Genomic DNA, 23,388 nt, shown 5'->3' with positions numbered 1-23,388 from the left:
AACACCAACACAGATTTTTCTGAACAACTCCTTCCAGATGGATCTGGATTTGTATGAGATTTCTTCACCAAACTCTTGGTAAAAAGGTTTTATAGATCACCTCAAAGGTGTTGTCGGGTGTCTTTCAAAAAGGAGAAAATTCAGAAAGCCTGACATTTTATCCACAGACAGACCTTTTTGAAAAATACACAGAAAATCCCATGTTTGAATGTGAGTGCACCAGCCAATTTAGATGGTTAAGGTGCCTGGAGGGTCCAAAAGGTCACCCCTAAAAATTTGTCGTTGCTCCTTAAACAGAATAGCGAACGAATGAGTGAATATTATAATGATTAAATACCTTCATAGGAATGTTAATCATTACAATGGTTATGTATTCGTCAACAGTGTCGTCAGTGATAGTAAAAAACATAGTAGAAGGCTTACTGGTACTTGTAGTTCAGTCAGTTACTAGTACTAGTGATATCTTTTATGTGAGTGTAGTCTGAACTGTAGTATCCCTCTTTCTGTTTGTCAGTGGCTGACTACGAAAACAGCTTTGTGAAACCAACTTAAGGAAAATTAGATTTAACGAGCATTCTGGCTGGTTGATGTTATACCCACACGAAGGATTGCATCAAATGCGGTAAGGGATAGACAGGCTAAGAGACCTGGTGAGGACCTCTGGACTTAGCTCCCAATAGAGTCGATATCAAGCGGTTGAATTAAAAGGGATTATACTGGAAATGTACTGTTAAAACATTCAGTATATTGCTGGCATAATGCTTGCTTAATCTAATTAACCACCAACCAAATCTGGTATATAAAAATAATATTTTAAGATGTTATTTAAAATGTCTGCATGATTTTAAGAATTTTTCTTAGAGACATAATTGGTCTTTTAATTGCGTCCATATATCATCTTGGCGGCTGGGCTAATATTAGCGAAATGTTAGTAATATTCTAGAATATTTGTAAAGTACTTTTAATACATAAAAATTAGACATTTGCAAAGTATTTATACATTTGCGAGATATTATTAATATTCTAGAATATTTGTGAAATAGTACGGTTGAAATATATTAGCAATATCTAGCATATTAGCGAAATCTTAGAAGCATATCACAAATTGAGCTAGCAAGATTTTGGTAATACTGAAGAATATTTTTAAATACCATTTTAATACTCCAGGATGTTTGCGGGATATTTGCAATACTTTGGAATGTTTTGCAGAACTTATATTTTATGCTACTTGATAATTTGCGATACACTGATAAAACGTAAAAAGTATTCTTCTTGCCTACGGCGATACTCGAGAGGTTCAGTAACCTAGCCTTAAGGATTTTGTACAGACTTAAGTAACCCTGATCTGACGATTAAACATTAAAGAAACCTAAAAGGAAGTCCAAGGACAACTCAAAATACCGCAAAGGAGTTGAAAGGAACCTCAAGCTGCCTTACGGAATCCAACAAATTGGGAACGGGGTCTACCTTTAATAAACTTGGAACAATCAAGTTCCCTTCAGGAATATTAAGTAGAATGCAAGGAACGTCTTACCTTTTTGTGCCCATGGCCCATTTTTGGCATCCCTAAATACTCGTGGTCTACTGCCCTTCAGAATTGCGTAATGATGATAGTAGAATTATTATAAAGCATTTTCAGGACACTTTATTAGTTTTGCATTTTCATTTATGGAATTATTTTTCAGAACACTCTATTAGTTATGAAAGAAAGCACTGGCCTGGAGTTACTGTAAATGATTTTTCATTTTTTAAATACTATTTTGAAGATGTCCGTAGTTTGGCCCTTTCTCAGAACTGCCCATGGCCCACAGGTTGAAAACCACTAGTACCTGTAGGAACTTTGAATAGCCTGTCCTTGAAGAATTAATACTTAGACTTAAGAAATCTCAGTAAGTCTCAACTTTAAACAGTCTCCTGGAACTACAAATACCTCAAGGATGCAGTTTTTTGACAAGTGGTTTTAGCAGTGAAAAATGTTAGTGATCACTAAATTAACGGACAAGTCAAGGAAGACCAAGCCCTAATGAAGCATGCAACAAGCCTTAGCACTCCGGTGCATGAATAATGGGTTATAATGAGCCAGGAGGCAGAAGAGTAAACAAATACAAGTATATTATTTTTAATAGTGAAAGAACTGAACTGCCTGAATTACTTTTTCGTATTTTACGTGACTCGCCTCAACTTGAACCCAGTCCTGCTTGGGCAACAGAACTGTGAGTAAAACATTATTGTATTCCTTTGAACTTCTGTTCTACCCGGTATTGTGTATTGCTTTAAAATGAAAAATTGATGTAAACAGAGCCATATCTTCTCCAGTTCCTTTTAAAAGGCGTTCTATGGAAACTCCACTGGTTATCCGTCAAGTAATAATAGCCTGCATTGTGATTGGCGTGTGAGATGTCAATGCACGCATGCGCGTTACAGTGGTGGAGCTATGGGCAGTTTCTGTAGCTGGAGACGATAGAGTTCCAGTGCGACGTCAGCCAGATTCGTTATTGGTCCTTTCTTCTTTGGTGGAAAAGACTGAGGGGAAAATTGCTGTGCTTTGCAAAAGCACACCGAGTAAGTCATAATATAAAGCAATAATCCTATGCACAAAGTACTTCAGTAGGTAACGTTTAACACGCATTCTGTAACATTTTCATCTAGAGAATTATAAAATATTTTTTCTAAATACTGTTGGAAAAGGAATGTAACTTGATCTTCTACAATCAAGATACGATTCATAAAGTTGGTGTTATTCAGTAAATATCTGATGTATATTATGGTTATAATATGGCAGATTATTTCTTAAAATTAGTTTATATCATGTCATATATAATTATATGAAAATTTCTTAGAAAAATTTGATATACAAATGTGTCCGCTATGTATATGTATACATAAAGAGAAATACAAAACATATATATGTGTGTGTACATGTCTCATGACTGGCATATATGTACATATACGAGTATATAATCTATATATATATAATATATATATATATACAGTATATATAAAACTTCGATTTAAAGCCAGGATCGGGGAGTTTTATTGTTATTTTTATTACTGAATGGTGAGCGATGGTTCTCTATTCATATAATGACTTCTTTTTAAGTTTTTTTAAAGTTCTCCAAAGAAGTAAAGTGATTTAGGTCGAAGAAGCAAGTTAAACCAAACCTTGAATTTATGACACTTACTTTTTGCTTTGCAGATGATTTTTGCAGGTTGGTAAAACGACATTACGCCTAAGAAGTAAGATAGACCAGGCCATGTCTTGTCACTTGCCTTTTGCAATAGTCCTGCTTTTCCTCATAATCCCACTGCTGGAAAAATCTTTACAGCAGGAGGCTACTTATGTCAAGGACATTTCAGCGGAAATAATAATGACTGAAAATCTGCAGAAGCCTGAGTTCGTAGTTCATGCTGTCGAAGACAGAGCAGCGGGAAGAAAATTCTTCAGAGATTTTGTTATTGCAGAGAAATCACCAAGCTCGAGGGCCACAACGCTTGTTACTCGTACAAGACAGACTGCAAAATCAAATTCAGCAGCATTACTGCAACTAAAACCGGAGATAACAGTGCCCGCGGTCTTCAGTGAAGTTGGGAATACAGAAAAGGAAAATGTCCATTTTGCAGAAAACTCCATTTCTCCCAGGAAGCTCCTGTCTTTAGAAATAAAGACTGTCTTGCCTAGAAGCCTAGGTTTATTGCAATACGAAATGGAAGACAGCAGACTGGAACGTACCAGAAGAGAGACTGAAATTGCAGTAGTTGCTGAACCTAATGGAAAAGAGTTCCTAGCTCCTGGAAAAAGCTCCCGAGATATACAGACTCAGTTAGAGGTTCCTGAACTGAAGAATCAATTAGATGAGAAACCTTCTACATCAAATATATCAAACCAGATACCACAAACCAATACAATGGTGGCAAAGCAAATGACTGAAAATGATTCATTACCATCTTCAACAAGCCAGAAGACCATGAACAAACCGATGTTAAACCAGCTGAACCAAAGTAATGCCATGGTGGTGAACCAAATGCCCCAGACGGAATCGATGATAACGAAACCAGCGAACCGGACCAACGAACTTATAATGGAACAAATGAACCGAACCAAGGCATTGATAACAAACCAACTGGTGCAAACCAGTGCAAAGAAAACCAATTCAGTAAAGGCCGACCGAATGACCCAAATTAAACTAGTGATAAGAAAGCAAATTGGCCAAACTGACTCTCTGACTAGACTGCTTTTGAGGGTCATTGAGAAGGAGCTCAAGGACTGCGAACTGGTCCTCTGCTACGGAGAAAATAATACAAATTCGGAGGCCTTTCTGGGACTTGCTGCACTGGCCCAAAAAAAACAGGTAAGTGGCCTCAGGTAAAAGTCCCATTAAATGTAGCTGAAGAAGATAGTAACTTTTTTATTGCATCATGAAAATATTAGATAGTTTGTGATATATATATATATATATATATATATATATATATATATATATATATATATATATATATATATATATATATATATATATATATATATATATAATGTTTGTGTTTAAGGTGGGAGGATGTTGAAAGTAGCAGAAAATAAAAATCCTTTTTGAAAATTGGCAAAATTATTTAAAATTATCAGATCAATGAAATGTATGTTTTTTTCAGATTGTGCAATTGGACTCCCAGTGGAGTTTCGCTTCCATGACCTGGACATCACGCCAGTGTAGAGGCTATATTTTCCTGTGGCCGGATCTCCTTCGTATTCGGACTTTCCTGGACACGTATCTTAACTCCTGGGACTACGAGGGAAAGTGAGTTTGTCTCTCTTGTCTTTTGTAGAGGTCGATTTTTGACTTAGTCTGGTATAGGTCTGGGTTTACCTTCATTTGCATTTTCCCTTGTAGTTATAATTAGGTGTAAATAAAATTATAATTTCAGTTAACGGTATTTATGAATTAATTTTTTTTTTGCAGTAAAGAAGTTTATATATGTCTTTTTATCTTAGAAGTATAGCAACGATCAAGGAGTTTGTGTGTAGTGTGTTTGTATTTGTGTTTTATACATGTACATAAACGAATATATATATATATATATATATATATATATATATATATATATATATATATATTTTATATATATACATATATACGATATATATATATATATACAATATATATATATATATATATATATATATATATATATATATATATATATATATATATATATATATATATATATATATATATATATATATATATATAAAGTTGGGAACTAGAATCGAGACTTCTTGCCAAGAAAATCCCTCCCTGAAGAGACCAAATTCCCACATGTCAATCAATGTTCACATACATCCCAAATACCCACCAGGCTTCCTTCATAAACTGGCAGGACACTCCTCATACATTTCTCTCCCAGATACATCTTGGGAGGACTTTCCTCATGCACATTTCTCTCTCTCTCAGTTACTTATTGGCAGGACTTTCCTCATAGATTCATTCTCTCTCTCAGATACATCTTCGCAGGACTCTCCCTGTCAGACTTGGAGGTCATCGTGTCCTCCGAAAAGGGGAAGAAAACGGAACACATCGTCGGGTTGGTAAAGGTAAAGTCAGCATGATCAGACTCTTGATTTTCCCCTTTGCTTATTCGATAGTTTTACCCGATGGATTGTTGTTACTTATCTTTATATAGTTTTCTGAATGGAAAACTATTGTGCCGGCTTTGTCCGTCCGCCCTCAGATCTGAAAAACTGCTGAGGCTAGAGGGCTGCAAAAAAAAAGTTAAGTATACCTTAGTTTTACCAGACCACTGAGCTGATTAACAGCTCTCCTAGGGCTGGCCCGCAAATTGGCACGTTGCTCATCCACCCTCCAATCATCAAACACCCCAAATTGCAGCCCTCAGTAGTTTTTATTTTATTTAAGGTTAAAGTTAGCCATAATCGTGCTTCTGGAATGGAAAACTATTGTGCCGGCTTTGTCCGTCCGCCCTCAGATCTTAAAAACTACTGAGGCTAGAGGGCTGCAAATTGGCACGTTGCTCATCCACCCTCCAATCATCAAACATCCCAAATTGCAGCCCTCAGGCCTCAGTAGTTTTTATTTTTTTTAAGGTTAAAGTTAGCCATAATCGTGCTTCTGGCAACGAAACAACACGGGCCACCGCGGCCGGCTGAGACCACCTAAAGAAAACTCACTTGCGCTGAATAAACTTCGGCGCACTCTTTACTTGTTTTCTTTTAATGACGAATTGTTCTTGTAGGTCATCACAGGAGATTATGAAGAAAAATAACTTTCTTTGAAGACCAAGATAAACAAGATCCTTTTCTTGTGTATTCTTTATCCTCAAGATATTGTTGTTAAAAAACTCCCACCTTAACGAATACTTTATACTAAACTTGCAATGATATTTACATAGTATAGGCTGTTACATAATATAAACACATATTAAATAATAATTAAATGTTGTAGGTACGGACAACATGGTAGGAAGCAAACAATTACGTAGTTTAATTAAAAATCGAATAAAGAAAAATCTTACTGATATTTATCAGATGATAATAGAATGGAATCAACTACAGTTTGATAATTAAATCCTGAACAACTTAGAAGAGTAAATAAAAGAAAAAAACAGAGAAATATATAGTTTACCTGTAGTGATGTGATGATGACAACATATACACATAATGAAAATTAAAACGTAGAATTTATTGTCTATGAAATAATCTCAGCAATATTCTTTGTGTGCAGAGATCTCATGTGATTTAATTTACTTTCTCCAGTCTGAGCGCGTAGACTCATGGCGGGCGTATATTAATCAGCTCTATAAACAGCCGAAGATCGTCCGAGTGAACACCTGGATGGGAAACGGCTTCTCGGCTCGAAACGGTCTATTTCCGGATAAGACTTTCGACCTTACGGGAGTCACATTGAAGGTAAATAGCCGAATAGCCTAGACTTAATTTTTCCTAGTGTGCACAGACCTAACTATGTACTTGGGCCTAAACCTTATTTTTCAGGTACCAAGTTGTTCGTATGGGTCTAGGGATGCCTATTTACATTTTGGTACACTGACAGCCAAGGTAGGCAATTTTTCGTTGGGATTCTAATAAAGCCAGCGTGTCTAAATGATATTTTAACATGATTGTCTTACCAGTGTTGTAGCTCGGTCATTAATACCAGCCGATTTTTGAAAGTTCTAAATAAAGTCCAGCGGAAGAGAACTAAAGTAACCATGGAGTCTGATAAATAGCACGACTGGGAAGACTTTTGCGCTCAAATGCGAGGCTTTGGACACGAAAAATAAAACGGAAATAAAATGAACTTGTCTCCTCATATGGTACCCAAATCTGGGCTGTCCAATTTTTAGTCCAGACGTCTGCATTGTAATGGAGACCTATTTCAAGTCTGGTTTTATCTTTCAACTTAGTACGTAGGGCTTGTAGGTGCATAGCTAAATATGAACTGAAAACCGAAGGATATCTCCTTTTGAAGCCACGCCCCCTAAATGAAAAAGGAGCTTAGGTGTAAAAATATTCTACTGACAAAGAATCCAGACCATCGTGAAAAAAACTGGAACACACTCAATCTTCTTGTGATATTTTCTTATGGTTTTCTCTTAAAAGAAAGGTTTGTTTTCATAGTGTTTGAGTGAAGTTGTAATGCAGACAGAAGTCTATTAAAGAGAATTTGATAGTACCAGTGTTTCGAAAACTTTGCATGTGAATTTTGCGTTTTCATATTTACTCATGGACAGAAGATATCATTGTCTATACATTTTCATATTTGTATTACTTTCCTTTTAGGAAGATTTATTGATTTATAAAAAAAAATTCCTCGAACTTGTACTGTTATGAAAGCAAATCGAGATCTTTACATTGTTATGGTTCTTATATATATTTCTTTTAATAATTTAATTTTCTTTGCAGTCACTAGATGGAATCCTTAAATAATATGTATGATTGTTTTCCGTCACTGACTAATTATTTGTAATTTAAGAATGGTCCTTGGATGACCGAATATTGTTTACTTTGACAGTAAAGTTTTCTTTATCCAGGGTGCTTTCCTGGATTGGCTTAACGGTTATTGGATTATTACTTGATATAAAAGTGTTTAATTCGGTAAGATATAATTGTTCATTTTATGTTTCGTGACAAGTGGCCTTATTCAAGACAAAGATATAATTTTATTTCTCATTATTTTTTTATAATATTTATGTACATACGTGTAGAATATCTATTGTAATTAAAAGTGGATAAAAAGTGATTTAATCTATTTTTCCCTTTTAAATTATCTTTTGAACCTGGTAAAATAGCACTAACTTAAATATCACTAAGAATATTGTTATGATCTATAAAGTGCTACTTGAATTCTAAAAATATAAATATGAATCATAACAACATACATACAAAAAAGGAAACTGGGAAAGCAATTCACCATTTAGGATTATTTCTCTTTTAAAGAAAAGTACATTAATGAGCTTTTTTTTTTTTTTTAGTTTAAACTGGTTTATTTTTCCTCTATAGGAAAATGCAGAGTAAAATAGTAAGTTTTCTTCCATTGCGTTTACCAGTAAATTAGCTGAAAATCTCAGATGTTAAAAACTTAATGTTTGCAAGATTGTATTTTTTATCTTTAGGTAAAACGTCTTGGCATGAGCAGATCCCATTTGAGTAGAATTGTAAAATTGTTCTCTCTCTCTGTCTCTCTGGATTGTAAATATTCTCTCTTCAGCGCAAAGACTTCACACTGGGTTCAAGATCTCTAACGTATAAAAACTGAATTCTTTTCTTTGTGTCCAACAAGCATTCTTTATCCACTCTTTAGTGAAAATGGCGTTTTCCAGGCTTGCATCTTTCCCTGGCCACCCAGCGTCATGTATTTTACGGACGAAAACGGAAAAACTCTCTTCCCGTATGGTCTGGATATTGCTGTCATCGAATCGCTGGCTGGCGCCATGAACTTCAGCGTTAAATACATCGAACCCCCAGAAGGTATTAAACATACATATATATATAATTTATGTATCTATAAACACATATATATATATATATATATATATATATATATATATGTTTTATATATATATAGTATATGTGATTGTTTTTATGATAACAAATATTTTTCCTGTTTAATCTTCTAACTGATGTGGTATTCTATCCCGTAGAAATTTGATTTGAAAGTTAATGACATTTTTATGATTGTTCTTTGTTAAGGTTGTCTAATAATAATAATAATAATAATAATAATAATAAATAATAATAATAATAATAATAATAATAATAATAATATCCCTGAACCCTGCAAGTTTAATTTGCATTCAAACCTTTTATACAATTCAGATCTTGTTTGCATTTTAATACAGTTGTATTGCTTTCCTTGCGAGGAAAATGCCTTTATACTTACGCCTAAAAAACGGCCGATTGAAATAATTTTTTCTTACCAATTACTTATTGAATTCAGGCCAGGAAAATCCCCTTGTACTTACGTCTAAAGGATAACGGTCGATATAAATAATTTTTTCTTGCCTATCATTTGATGGATTCAGGAGAACGGTGGGGAGAAGCCAAAACCGACGGTTCCGTTAGCGGTATGATTGGCATCGTCAACAGAAATGAGGCTGATATAGGCGTGGGCACTCTCTTCATTTCCATAACGCGGGCGGATTATATTGATTTTACCGATCCCTTTGCTTCAGAGGTAAGAGGTTGTGCTTGAGATCCGTGGGAGAGAGAGAGAGAGAGAGAGAGAGAGAGAGAGAGAGAGAGAGAGAGAGAGAGTCTTCAAATTATCTTAATTGTTTTTTAAGCTCATTTCCTTTTTCTTATCCATTAAAGTGTAAAATAGAGAGAGAGAGAGAGAGAGAGAGAGAGAGAGAGAGAGAGAGAGAGAGAGAGAGAGAGAGAGAGAGAGAGAGAGAAATTTTCTTATCAGTGTAAAATGTAAAAGAGAGAGAGAGAGAGAGAGAGAGAGAGAGAGAGAGAGAGAGAGAGAGAGAGAGAGAGAGAGCTCCAGATTATCATAACTGTTTTTGAAACTTATTTATTCTTATCAATTTAAAATCAATTCTCAGAACTGTTCTTGACATTACTTCTTTATTCTTATCAGTAAAATATAGGAGAGAGAGAGAGAGAGAGAGAGAGAGAGAGAGAGAGAGAGAGAGAGAGAGAGAGAGAGTTCTGAAAAAAGTACTCTGAACCTCTGTACCCAGATTTTACCTTTCCAAATGTCTCATTCAGTGTATGTAATGAAACTGAAATAATGATTTGTATACTCACAATCATATTCATTATTAATACTGGAAACCCTCCAAATCCAGTATGCTGGAACGCGAAGGCACTCCGCCAGTAAAGTAAATGCCATTCCCTCTCCGAACTAGCCTAGCTGCGCGCTTCTACCACAAGAGAAACCTCTTCCCAGTTGGCAGGCCATAGCGTTCCCATTCCAGCCCTGGACATGGTTTACCATCATGGTTGGACTTCCGTTCACTGGACTCGTGTTGTATCTGCTGACTGTCGCCAATAGCAAGTTGTAAGTGCAGTGGGTCTGTGACTGGAAACCAAAATAAAGGTTGACATAATTCTGCTGTTGGATTGAGATTAATCTTGGGTAGTTATGCTTGGCTTGCAAGATCCTGAAGTGTGTAGATTTATTTACAGTAGAATGTTAATTGCGTCTTGAAATGTTTCTGGTTCAGAGAGTTGTTTTTAAATTTGATTATCTTATTTGAAATTAATGCGCATGGATAACATGAAATACATGAAGTACTGAAAAATAGTTTTGGAAAACCAGCAAAAAACAAAGTCTTTTAAAGTAAAGTAAGTTTGGTAAAATAATCGAAACATAGATTTCTTAAACATTCCCAAGAAAGTTTTCTTGAGTATTCTGAGGAAACTTTGGTAAAACAATAAATGGGAGTTATGTCTTCATGAGTTTTTCATCACTTTTCCTTGAACATTCAAAAGACAGTTTACTAAAAGCGCAAAGACACTTTTACAAAAGAAAAAATTGCTCTAATACCGCCAAAAGAAAAAGATCTATGACATTTTAAAAGAGTTTTCTAAAATGTTCAAAACAAAGTTTATAAATACTAAACAAAGTTTTATAAATACTAAACACAAGTTCTTTGCAGCGTCATAACAACTGTAGGACCCCATTATTCCTTCTTCTGTACAGTACCTCCGTTCATATCCTCTTTCTTCCGTCTTACTTTCCACCCTCTTCAATTGATTTGCAACACCTCTTCACCTTTCAAACCGTCTTGCTGTCAGTTTCCGTTTCAGCATTGAATGACCTCATAGGTCCCAGTGCTTGGCCTTTAAAGGCCTAAATTCTATATTATATTCGAAGCATAAAAAAAGTTCTCCAGCTTCATGACGAAAAAATTAATACTGCCATTTATTCCCTGCTCATTCAGAGGGAGTAACTCCGGGAGCCACGATTCCTTATTATACAGCTTGTATAACGTCCTCGGCATGCATCTGAACGCCCAACATCCTACACAATACAGTACAACTATGAGGGTAAGAAGAAATTGCTGGTTTATATATATATATATATATATATATATATATATATATATATATATATATATATATATATATATATATATATATATATATATATATATATATATATATAATGTCTGTGTGTATTACATATGGTAAGCTATTCTTTCGGTGTGTTTTAGTAATTCATTGTGCCTTGTTGACGTAAGCTGTGAATTATGTACCTTTGTAACGGGTGCAGCTAGCAACTGCATCCTGAAATGTAACAAATATCTGAAGGGGAAAATTTCCGTATTGTAATTTGATCCAGCTTCCTGCCCACCAGTCACCTTAGTTGTGAAAAGGTACCAAAATAATTTTGGACCAAGAAAACGCATGGGGCTAGCAATTTCATCCCTAGGGACTTGTTTAGAGCCAGAAGGTTCTGCCTTTCTAGTGCACTCTCTCTCTCTAACTGGGAAATATGGGTTATAGTGAAATATATATATATATGAATGTCTTTTCCTGTAATAGTGTAATATGAATATATATATATTTACGTTGAAACCATATATTTCGGGCACTAGCTGTCACTTCTGTTCATGGCAGAATATATATATATATCAACGTTTAGTGTTTTATATATATATATATATATATATATATATATATATATATATATATATATATATATATATATATATATATATATATATATATATATATATATATATATATAATCCCGTCACCCTAAGAGGATCGTATAAAAAATCTGATGTTTCTGCCACATTTATAATTTATTTGCCGCAGGAGACTTATTACAAAACTTGAGAAGCTTCAGTTAATTATGATCAGCCTTTCCTGATGTTTCATCACAGATTTAGCCCCCTAGAGGGTTGGTGCTGTCAGTGCACCTCATGCGGGGCACTATAGGCATTACTACTTAAGGTTCTTTGCAGCGTCCCTTCGGCCCCTAGCTGCGACCCCTTCCATTCCTTTTACTGGATATACGCCCTTATCTCTTTCTTCCATCTTACTTTCCACCCTCTCCTAACAATTGGTTCACAGTGCAACTGCGATGTTTTCCTTCTGTCACGCCTTTCAAACCTTTTTCCTGTCAATTTCCGGTTCAGCGCTGAATGTCCTCGTGGGTCCCAGCGCTTGGCCTTGGACCAAAATCGTACATTCCATTCTATTCGTTCCAGATTTACATCGGTTTCCTATCGGTGTACTGCATGCTGATCACCATAGCCTACTCGACCAACCTGACAGCATTCCTGACGGTGGAGAAGATTCCCAGAGGGATTGAAACCATCGCAGAACTTCCAGATTGTGGAATGCACGTCATCGGGGTCGACGATTACTTTCAGAACATTCTCAGGTCTTCTCCAGATCCCAGCTTACGGGTTAGTGTTTGCGCTTTCTTATATTTTTTTTTTTATTGCATTTCCAGAACGACTGCGTATTCTTGGCAATCGCTCGTGATGCTGGAATAATCCATCATTGCAGCTTTGGCAACCATATCTCTTCTGATATTTGAAATTTTCCATGCTCAGAAGCAATTCATGACGGTTGTACTGTACTGGATAGCGTTTTATACATCAGTACAGTGTTAGTCAATTTTTTTTTCTATTTACTCTTTCGAAGTTTTATTGCATTTAGATTCTGTTGTTAATATGTATCACTGCAGTGTTTCCTCCTCTCTCTCGATATATATATATATATATATATATATATATATATATATATATATATATATAATTACACATATAAATATGTATGTAAATATATATATATATATATATATATATATATATATATATATATATATATATATATATATATATATATATATATATATATATATATATATATGTGTGTGTGTGTGTCTGTGTCTGTGTGTATGTGTGCGCGTTGTTGTGCACCCAGATGTAAACTGGTACCAGCATCTGCTCGAGTCAAGAAGAAAGAGTTAGTAACTTCACCCTTAGAGTTGCCCGGTAACTGGAAGGCTGAACCCTTTGGGAAATAGGCACTAGGTTAAAAATACCCGATTACCAAGAAGAACAATAAATTAAAAAGAGATATATTTACCAAGACAGTATATCCTGACTTCTTTAAAAATATAAAAAACGCTATACAGTGTAGGCCTAATCTCTTTACTGCCTCCCAGCCCTTAGCTGACACTTACGAGATTCAGTACGACGCCAATAAGCTGTACAGTCGAGTCCAGTCCGGGAGGGCCATATTCATCCAGAATCGAGGCTTCATGGAGTACACTCTCATGCTGAACTTCACCCGCAAGGGGAAGTCCTCTCTTCGAATCATGAAGGTCAGTTATGGGGAAAGTTCTGTTGGCAGTTCGTGAAGGTCATTTCTGAAATTCACAAGTAAAATACTTCTCTTTGAAAAGCGTTCATTCTTGCAAATTTAATGCTTGTTTTTTGTTATCCTTGTTTTCGTTATTTTTCTGTATGAAATTTCATTTCCTTTTAAATTGTTCCATACGAAAATTGCCTTATGCTTTGTGTTGCCATTTTAAATATTGAAAATTTTATTAAAACCAAATTTTTTAAACTATTTTCTAAGTCCAGTAATTTAGATTCTTTCTGTGGAATAGTTATAGGAATTATGTGAAAGTGATTCAGATATATACCTAGATATAAAAGTTGTATGTTTAATATTATCATCGTTATTACATTTTTACATCTTTAAGACAAGTGTTATTAAACAATAGCCGTTGTAGCGTCATTCAGCTCATATAGTTTAATCTATTCCTCATACCGATTTGCTCTCTTCAGTAGTAAATGGTATAAAAAATTCCCAAAGGTCATAGAAATATAGTCTGCTGTAATTATTTATTACCTATTATACCTCGAAGCTGGCACCGCAGTCATCTATAGATAGTAAAGTTAGGAATGAGTAAAATTGTATACTGGTTTAGATTAATCTTGCCTATGCCAGCACGGGCCCTTGCTTTAAAGCTGCTGTATTTATCAGTTCCTCGTTGGACGGGTCGATATCGTTCTCGGCTAGCACTTTGCTGGGCCTGCGCTCGATTCTCCGGCCGGCCAATGAAGAATTAGAGGAATTTATTTCTGGTGACAGAAATTCATTTCTCGCTATAATGTGGTTCGGATTCCACAATAAGCTGTAGGTCCCGTTGCTAGGTAACCAATCGGTTCTTAGCCATGTAAAATAAGTCTAATCCTTCGGGCCAGCCCTAGGAGAGCTGTTAATCAGCTCAGTGGTCTGGTTAAACTAAGGTATACTTAACTTTTTGCTGTATTTATCGTAAGGTGTGAAAGGGATTAGGAGGACTGGCGTGGACCTCCAGGGGTACAGATATTTATGGCAGGAAGAGCAGGTTGAGGCTAGCTGAAGACGAGACAAGATGGCTACCCTAACACCAGTCGGAGAAAGTACCAGCGGAATCCAAGCCCCCATCTCCCGTTCTCTCCCATCCCTTATCATCACAGTTTAGAGCCCTCAACATCTCAGGATTCGAACCAAACAACATCTGCTTAACATTCACCAATGAAAAACCAGCCTTACACTAACTTCAGCTTGTTCCCCTGCCATAATACCTGTGTTTGCTTGTTCATAAGGAATTTAAGCTCTGTAAGTGACTTCCTGAGCTCACGTCGAAATTCGGAGGTATTAACAATGGCAGTGGAATAGCTTTCAGAGATCTGTGGGAATTTGTTTAACCACTTACCTGCTCATGAGAACATAAGAAGACGAATTGAGAAGGCTGTATAAACTGTATGCCATTGAAATTAATTATTATTATTATTATTATCTGAACCGAGTGCCGAAAACTTGCCCAGCAGATTTATAATAATTCATGTTTCAGGAATGTTTCATTTCCCACCCAGTAGCCTTGGGAGTGCAACAACACTCTCCTCTGAAAAAGAGATTTAACCAGATCATCGGGCGACTGGTCAATGGAGGACTGATAGCAAAGTTTTTCACTGACACTTTAAGGCTGGTGAAGACTGCACAAGAACAGGTAAGAGAAACATAATGCATTAGCCCTTTAAGGTTTCGATGACGCAATCATGGACATTTGCAACTTAGCCATACATACATATTCAAATGGTGCGGTGATACACCGCGTTAAAAACAAGCTGACATTTTTATGATAAGTTGTATCAGTGTGTCTTAGTAACGATGCTGAGCTTGACTTGAGGAGAAACTTGCTGTATGCGAATATAGGGAGAGTGTTGAATACGTCAAAATCTTGCAAAGTTTATGTTTAGCAAAGAGAATAGCTTTATTTCAACTCAGAGATTATACCCCGATTATACCCCAATCATCGCCACTATACCTTAGCAAGTAATCCAGCGTAAAAGATGGATGTGACCTAAACTCCTGTCAAAAATTATTTTATTCCTGAAAAATGCAAATCTTTGACAGACATATCTATAAAGTTTTCTAAACCTAGAACTACATCTCATTCTCGACCATTATCCCTGAACAGGAAAGCCAACAAGGTGGAGACCAAACAAACTCACAGAACGTAACTGAAGGGAGTTCTGGAACTGTACCTTTGACCCTGGAACACATGCAAGGGCTGTTCCTTATCGCCGGCTTCGGACTGACTTTGTCACTGACGCTCTTTGCCGTCGAGAAGTTGAAGGGTGACTCTGATCTCGAGAACCGAGCATCATTTGACTGATATCCAAGAAGAAGAAAAAGCGACTAACTCATTGGTAAAACTTGACTAGAGTTTGTTTGTCATTGTGGCCCTTATCATGTATGATGCGAGCAGTCGAGATCTAAAGAAAGTGTCAACACCTATCTTGGTGCTTATACTTGCTTTTGTTGCAGTTTCATATTAATCTGATAATTCTAAATCTCGGTTGATATATACATGTACTGGGGAGCAGGGCGGCTTATCAGAATCACACAAGTTAATTACTACTACGCCAGAAAAAAGCGTGTTTTGGTTAATTGTATTATTATGTAATACACATCGGTAGATGAAATACCATCTACGAGTTAAGCATTCTAATTTCACTAATTCCTGTATATATCGTTAAAAAAATTACTACATTATACCCCTGTCTTGTTGTAACATCAATAAATCATAACCCTTTGCCTTACTTTTATACTCAGTACCATATTTCATACAGCAAATAAGGATATAGAATGTGAGCCGTTAATTAATATAAGAATCAAGTTCCACTGCTTGTGATACAAAAAAGATAAAAAAAAGATAAAGGACTTAATTGATGACAGAGCACTCGGAGGCGTGAGAAACTCAGTGGGTCGAAGGCAGGGCTAGAATCAGCAACTGGTTAAGAACTGCTTCTCGGAAGCGATTCTGCTAGTATTTCATGGAGCAGGCCCATAATTACTGATGTTCCCTTCGACTTTTTTCTGATTAAATAACAGTAATAGGCCGTCCGTGTACACTTAGTAAGATCTTACAGGTTCACTGCTATTCCAGGTTCACCATGCATTTTTGTGCACTCTCCTTGGGGTTATATTGTTCAAGGAAGAGTTCCGCCATACTTCTGGATCGGAACTGTAGGTGGCGCTATTTAAGGTCCCCAGCCACAAAATTTCAGCAGTTGACCTGCCACAAAAGAGTGAGGTGTTTTCAAACGTCTCTCTCAGTCAGCTCGCGTTCTTGAACTTGACCTGAGTGGATTACTTATCTCATCAAATTATTGAAGCTCTTTCTTCCCTCCTAGGGAATCGCTTGGACCTGAAAGGATGAAAAAATGTATGTTTTTGGCAAGCAGGATTTTTCCAGGTTGGTGGAGGACGCAGAAATGGCTTAGAAGTGACACGAAAATGAAGGTTTCGTTACTTATTAAACTGTGGGGTTGATCTGACAAGCTGGTTCTCGGAGGATCGAATCTGACCTTATCCATTGACTGATGGGTAAACATAAACTAGAAGTGTCCCTAATCTCCTTTAGCTATAAACGAGGTCACTATTTTGATATTTCCAGCTACGCCTTGAACTGCACGTAGTTCCTTGTTAAAGCAAAACTTGTTCATTTTATTTTAAAGTAGGGAAAACAAAATCAAATGGAACTGGAATGCAAGAGATGGGAAAAATCGCTGAAATTTGAATAGGAATTCGATAATACCTCATGACATACATACATACAGATAAAATCCACGAAGGAAACGAAAACACTGGAGTGCTGCGAGGCCTTTCGACACTAGGTCCTTTACTTAGCAGTCTGCTAAGTAAAAGGACCTAGCGTTGAAAGGCCTCGCAGCACTCCAGTGTTTCCGTTTCCTTCGTGATTTTATCTTTATTTATATATTCATCACGTTCCATATTTTCGTGATTCAGTTATACATACATACATACATATATGCATACACACATACATACTTGTATTCAACTGAAGCAAGAACTTACATAAATGAGTTTAAAAGAACGTAAAACTTCCAAAAACAAACCCAGGTTTGACCTTCAGAAAGTCGCCATCATCTTGACCTAATTTCCCAGCTAATTTCCGTACCTCAGACCCCCCCACGACATCCTCCCGATGCAGGTAGATCCTTGAAAGGTGAGTAATTCATTCCGACGAAATGAATAATAACCATAAATGATGGATCTCTCTTCATCCCTGCTGTTCCAAGTGACAGGTGACATTTAGATTGTCTGTCATAATGGAGGAAAAGGCAAGAAAAAACTTAATAGATGATTTTAAGACGATTTGAAGAAGGAACAAATGATTTTATGCGCAATTTTAATTTCATTACTTTCAAAATTGCGAAAATTACAAAAACAGCAACTCATTAATTGGAAAAAAAGGTTTAGTTTAATTTGCTAAAATTACAAAAATTACAAAATTGCTCATGATTGCTTATTGATGGACATGGTTAATAAGATTAATTTTATTTTTGGAATCTTATTTTTTCCCGTCAAGAATAAAAAAAAAAACTTTAGTTGAAAGAAAATTTGTTTCGTAAAAAACTGGAGCTAAAAATCGAATATCGGACATTTTTGGCATAATATCAAACAGCAACGCATAAACTGGTGGGTAAATTACTGTCCTATTATTGGCTATCGATGACATCATTAACATCCCTCTATGCCAGAAATCGTTTTGTTTATTAGGGCAGACGACGCTCTCAATCACAAATGTGAATGGAAGGAAGGAATATAGAATTTTGGCCAAAGGCCAAGCGCTGGGACCTATTAAAACATGAACTGGTCACCCTTATATGAAGAAAAATATCGAAAAATTAGCAGATGAAGAACAATTCATTCTTCAAAGCTATCTGAAAATATTTTTTTTAGAATATAGGACTTTGTGACAATGGACTTATACACAAAGACGAAATATGTTTAGTATAGTTAATATTTAGAGACAGAAAGGTTGTGAGATACGGCAGGTGTTGTTAATGACGTCATCAACAGCCAATAATAGGACAGGAAATTTCCCGCCTAAGAATAAGGAACTGTGTGGGATTCCTCAGGATTACGCATTGCTGTTTTCTGTTTTTCCAATTGTCAATATTATATATATATATATATATATATATATATATATATATATATATATATATATATATATATATATATATATATATTTAATTTCTCACTGTTTAAATTTAATAAATAAAAAAGATTCCTCAGTAACTTTTTGTTAATAATGATTTATTTAATAAATATATAAAACAATAAAAATGGGAAAAATATTCTCGCATCGTCATTAAGTGATATGAGAGGTTCATTTCGCTTGCGCATGTATATTGTTGTTAATATTTTTAATTTTTACTATTAGCAATTGAGAGAGACACTTAGATATCAAATGTTAAGCTGCTAATTGGATAAGCGAAGAACTCTGATGCATTCTTTGAAATATTTTCCTATGAAATGACTTTCTAATTTTGAATGTTTATGATTCTTGAATGTACATTCTATATCAGTCTATTTGAACTATTTAACCTTTTCTGTCATATAATACACTTTATTATTTTGTGTTTTTCTCACCTTCTTTCATTGAAAACTGGTCGTTATTTTCTTCAAATAAGGCAGGAAAAATTGTTTAAATTTAAACTGACGAATATACAGTATACCTGCCATGCATACATAAATACATAATGCATATCTATGTATACAATCAATTTATATTTGCAGAATTTAATATATCTATCTATCTATCTATCTATATATATATATATATATATATATATATATATATATATATATATATATATATATATATATATATATATATATATATATATATATATATATGTGTGTGTGTGTGTGTGTGTGTGTGTGTGTTTGTGTGTACATGTTTAAATATAATTGTCGGTGTTAATTCCCAATCGTCTGTTCCCCTTTCTCAGTTTTTATTTATTCTCGCCTTGACTACAAACATTATTGGTTTCCTCCTTCTCTCTCTCTCTCTCTCTCTCTCTCTCTCTCTCTCTCTCTCTCTCTCTCTCTCTCTCTCTCTCTCTCTCTCTCGATTTTAATTGACTTAAATTCCTTGAACAAGCAAACATGACTGGATAAATCACGTTCATTCAGTATCAGAGGCAATGATTACCTTAATAATACTGCGTTATGCATACGCATATCGCATAAAGGAATTAAACTTGCCTTGAAATATCGATGTAGAAGTATTAAAGATTCCATCCAGTCGGTCGGGTCCTTCCCAAATTCTTGAATTCGTAAAACGGGCGCCAATTTGATGGACGGGTGAAAAGTCACCTGTCAATTTGACCTGTCAGTTCGGGTGTCACCGTTGGGGACACTGATTCTCTTCTGTTCATTATTCAGGGGGTGACGTTGATGGTGTGTAAACGGGAAAATACCGAGGGGAAAAAAGGGAAAGAAATAAATGAAAGGGGAACCTAACTGAAATTCTAGATGTATAAACGAAATAAATGCAAAGAAATAAATACAATCAGAACTTAACTGAAATTCTAGATGTATAAACGAAATAAATGCAAAGAAATAAATACAATCAGAACTTAACTGAAATTCTAGATGTATGAGAGAAATAAATGCAAGCAGAACTTAATTGAAATTCTAGATGTATGAGAGAAATAAATGCAAGCAGAACTTAATTGAAATTCTAGATGTATGAGAGAAATAAATGCAAGCAGAACTTAACTGAAATTCTAGATGTATGAAAGAAATAAATGCAAGCAGAACTTAACTGAAATTCTAGATGTATGAAAGAAATAAATGCAAGCCGAACCTAATTGAAATTCTAGATGTATGAAAGAAATAAATGCAAAGAAATAAGTACAAGCAGAACTTAACTAAAATTCCAGAGGCATGAAAGAAACAAATGCAAGCAGAACTTAACTGAAATTCTAGATGTATGAAAGAAATAAATGCAAAGAAATAAGTACAAGCAGAACTTAACTAAAATTCTAGAGGCATGAAAGAAACAAATGCAAGCAGAACTTAATTGAAATTCTAGATGTATCAAGTGAAAAACAAAGAATCTACATCACTGATAAATACATAAGGAAAAATGGAGACGATTATTAAATGCATACTAGATGTATATGGGTTAAACAAAACAGAACACAGAACAAAACATGCCTTATTAACCAAATAAGATGCTTTCATAAAAACGGTATGAATTTGTACCCATCTCTGAGTTTATTGGTATAAACAGCATTCTAGAAACAGAGATTTCAATACTTCCGTAATTTGGTTGTTTTTATATTGATCCTTACATTTTACATTCATGCTAAATTTTTTTTCTCATCTATGAATATTTATTTTTCGTACGTAAAAACTTTACAGATGTGTGCATTTCTGTGTATTTGCATAAAGTTAAAATCTTATGGTCATATAACAATTCCTAGAATAATGAATAACAGACGTGCCTTTGAGGGCACATAAGATGCATACAGTTACATGCTATTTATATACATACATAAATGCATACATACATACTCACACACGCAAACACACACATTCGCACATACCGTATATATACATATATATACACAACATATATTATATATATATATATATATATATATATATATATATATATATATATATATATATATATATATATATATATACATGTCTGTATATATGATGTGTATATATATATGTGTGAGAATGAGTGTTTGCATGTGTGTATGTATGTATGTATGTATTTATACAAACAGTATATAACTGTATGCCTCTTAATGTGCACTCAAATATATTATATATATATATATATATATATATATATATATATATATATATATATATATATATATATATATATAAATATGCACTCAAATATATTGTATATTTTACATTATAAATATATATATATATATATATATATATATATATATATATATATATATATATATATATATATATATATATATATATATATATATATATATATGTATATATAAAGTACTTCTCCCCTCAGCGAGGCTGGCTTTGTTTTGGAACAATCACATACCTGGATGAGGTTGCAAGCCCACGTCTTTCGCAAAAGACGCTAAAGGACGTGGGTGACAAAAGTCTGTCATTCCTTGGAGGTCACCCATTCAAGCACTGACCAGAGTAGTTTCAATGGTAGTCGGTCCAGTGTCAACCCAAAATCGAAGCTTAGAAGCTTGCAGTAGATTCAGGAAGCCCAGAAACTCTCTGAAAGAATTAGATGGTCAGAATGAACAAAAATTAACAATAATACAATTCAGGATATAAGCGCACTAGTCTTTATAATGCGTTTGGAGTTTGGAAAAACTATTGGGAGACCATAATCTACACATAGGAGTTTGTGCATCCTTAACCACTCATTATATTATATATATATATATATATATATATATATATATATATATATATATATATATATATATATATATATATATATATATACAGTGTGTGTGTGTGTGTGTGTGTGTGTAGTTGTAATAGCTACAATGCCATTTTCTCTACAAGGACATGGTTCCAGAGGCAAAAACAACGGTCACTGCCGCAATCAGAATTTTTCTGTTGAATCATGGATGCGCCTCTTTACAAATAATAATAATAATAAAAAAACTCTTACTGCATCAGTAACTTCCTACACCCACACAGACTACTCATAACTAGCGTACTGAACCTCCTACACACACACACTACGCCACTCATCACCTCTCAAAACAGCATCCTCACACCCCTCAGGCTATCAAGGTCCTTCCTTTCCAACACCTCTTTCAACCATTTACCTACACCTTTCTATGCTTTCGTCTCCTCTCCCATCCTAATACTTTAAATTATACTCCCTTTTCGCCAAGCTAGAATCCTCCGTTTTTTCCACATGACCCAACCATTTGTGCATGTGTGTGTGTGTGTGAAGGAAATCTTTTAGAAATTTCGAATATATGAGACCTAAAACCTTTAAAATAATAATGAAATGTGTGATAATTCAATATAACAACTATAACAGCGTTAAAAAAATAAAGAAAGAAATATGCAAAAGCAAACCATCAACAATAACAAAAGAAAAACCAGTAAGGAAAAACAAAAACACATCACCGTACCTAGAGACCTACAATACCTCGCGCTGAATAAGTGATGGGTGTCAAGAGGCGGTGTGAGGGCGTTCATTAAAGATCCATCGTTAAAAAAGAAACGGGGACCGAGACCCCCTCCTATTTAAGTCCTGCCCCTTCGCCACCACGGATGCATCCGCCTGTCTTCCGCGGCGAGACAGGGACGATCGGGAGTACCTGTGTGGACCACCGCTGCCAAAATTTTGGACTGATTTCACAAGCTTTGCCTCAGGTTCGTTTTAATATAGATGCAGTGCATACACACGCATACATATATTTATTTGTTTGTGTGTTTCGGCTCTGGATTGAATTTGCACTTAAATCTACACTCTTAATCTATATTTTGGTATATATGTTTTACCTTCGCTGGAAGAGGAGTTAGAGGAGTTTATTTCTGGTGATAGAATTTCATTTCTC

At 35.0% G+C, this 23,388-nt stretch overlaps 1 protein-coding gene and 1 long non-coding RNA gene across 2 annotated transcripts in view; one reads left to right on the top strand and one right to left on the bottom strand.

Moving 5' to 3' along the window:
- LOC136852471 (ionotropic receptor 21a-like) overlaps nt 1-16,568 on the top strand; it is a 25,555-nt gene extending 8,987 nt beyond the window's left edge. Inside the window, exons 2-13 of the mRNA XM_067127120.1 lie at nt 3,197-4,349; nt 4,645-4,790; nt 5,491-5,584; nt 6,764-6,916; nt 8,827-8,974; nt 9,529-9,680; nt 10,360-10,511; nt 11,398-11,503; nt 12,673-12,873; nt 13,641-13,799; nt 15,324-15,479; nt 15,951-16,568. Coding sequence (XP_066983221.1) covers nt 3,255-4,349; nt 4,645-4,790; nt 5,491-5,584; nt 6,764-6,916; nt 8,827-8,974; nt 9,529-9,680; nt 10,360-10,511; nt 11,398-11,503; nt 12,673-12,873; nt 13,641-13,799; nt 15,324-15,479; nt 15,951-16,148 — 2,760 coding nt within the window. The 5' untranslated portion in view covers nt 3,197-3,254 and the 3' untranslated portion in view covers nt 16,149-16,568. The remainder of the gene's footprint in view (nt 1-3,196; nt 4,350-4,644; nt 4,791-5,490; nt 5,585-6,763; nt 6,917-8,826; nt 8,975-9,528; nt 9,681-10,359; nt 10,512-11,397; nt 11,504-12,672; nt 12,874-13,640; nt 13,800-15,323; nt 15,480-15,950) is intronic.
- On the bottom strand, nt 14,723-22,078 carry LOC136852474 (uncharacterized). The gene is made up of 4 exons (XR_010857151.1): nt 21,891-22,078; nt 20,057-20,221; nt 15,640-17,183; nt 14,723-15,504 (listed from the first exon to the last, which is right to left on the bottom strand). It is a non-coding gene; the product is annotated as an uncharacterized lncRNA (long non-coding RNA).
- Between the last annotated feature and the right edge of the window lie 1,310 nt (nt 22,079-23,388).

The sequence above is a fragment of the Macrobrachium rosenbergii genome, chromosome 25 (assembly GCF_040412425.1).
Source record: "Macrobrachium rosenbergii isolate ZJJX-2024 chromosome 25, ASM4041242v1, whole genome shotgun sequence".
Classification (NCBI taxonomy): domain Eukaryota; kingdom Metazoa; phylum Arthropoda; class Malacostraca; order Decapoda; family Palaemonidae; genus Macrobrachium; species Macrobrachium rosenbergii.
This window is presented reverse-complemented; position numbering and strand designations above follow the sequence as displayed.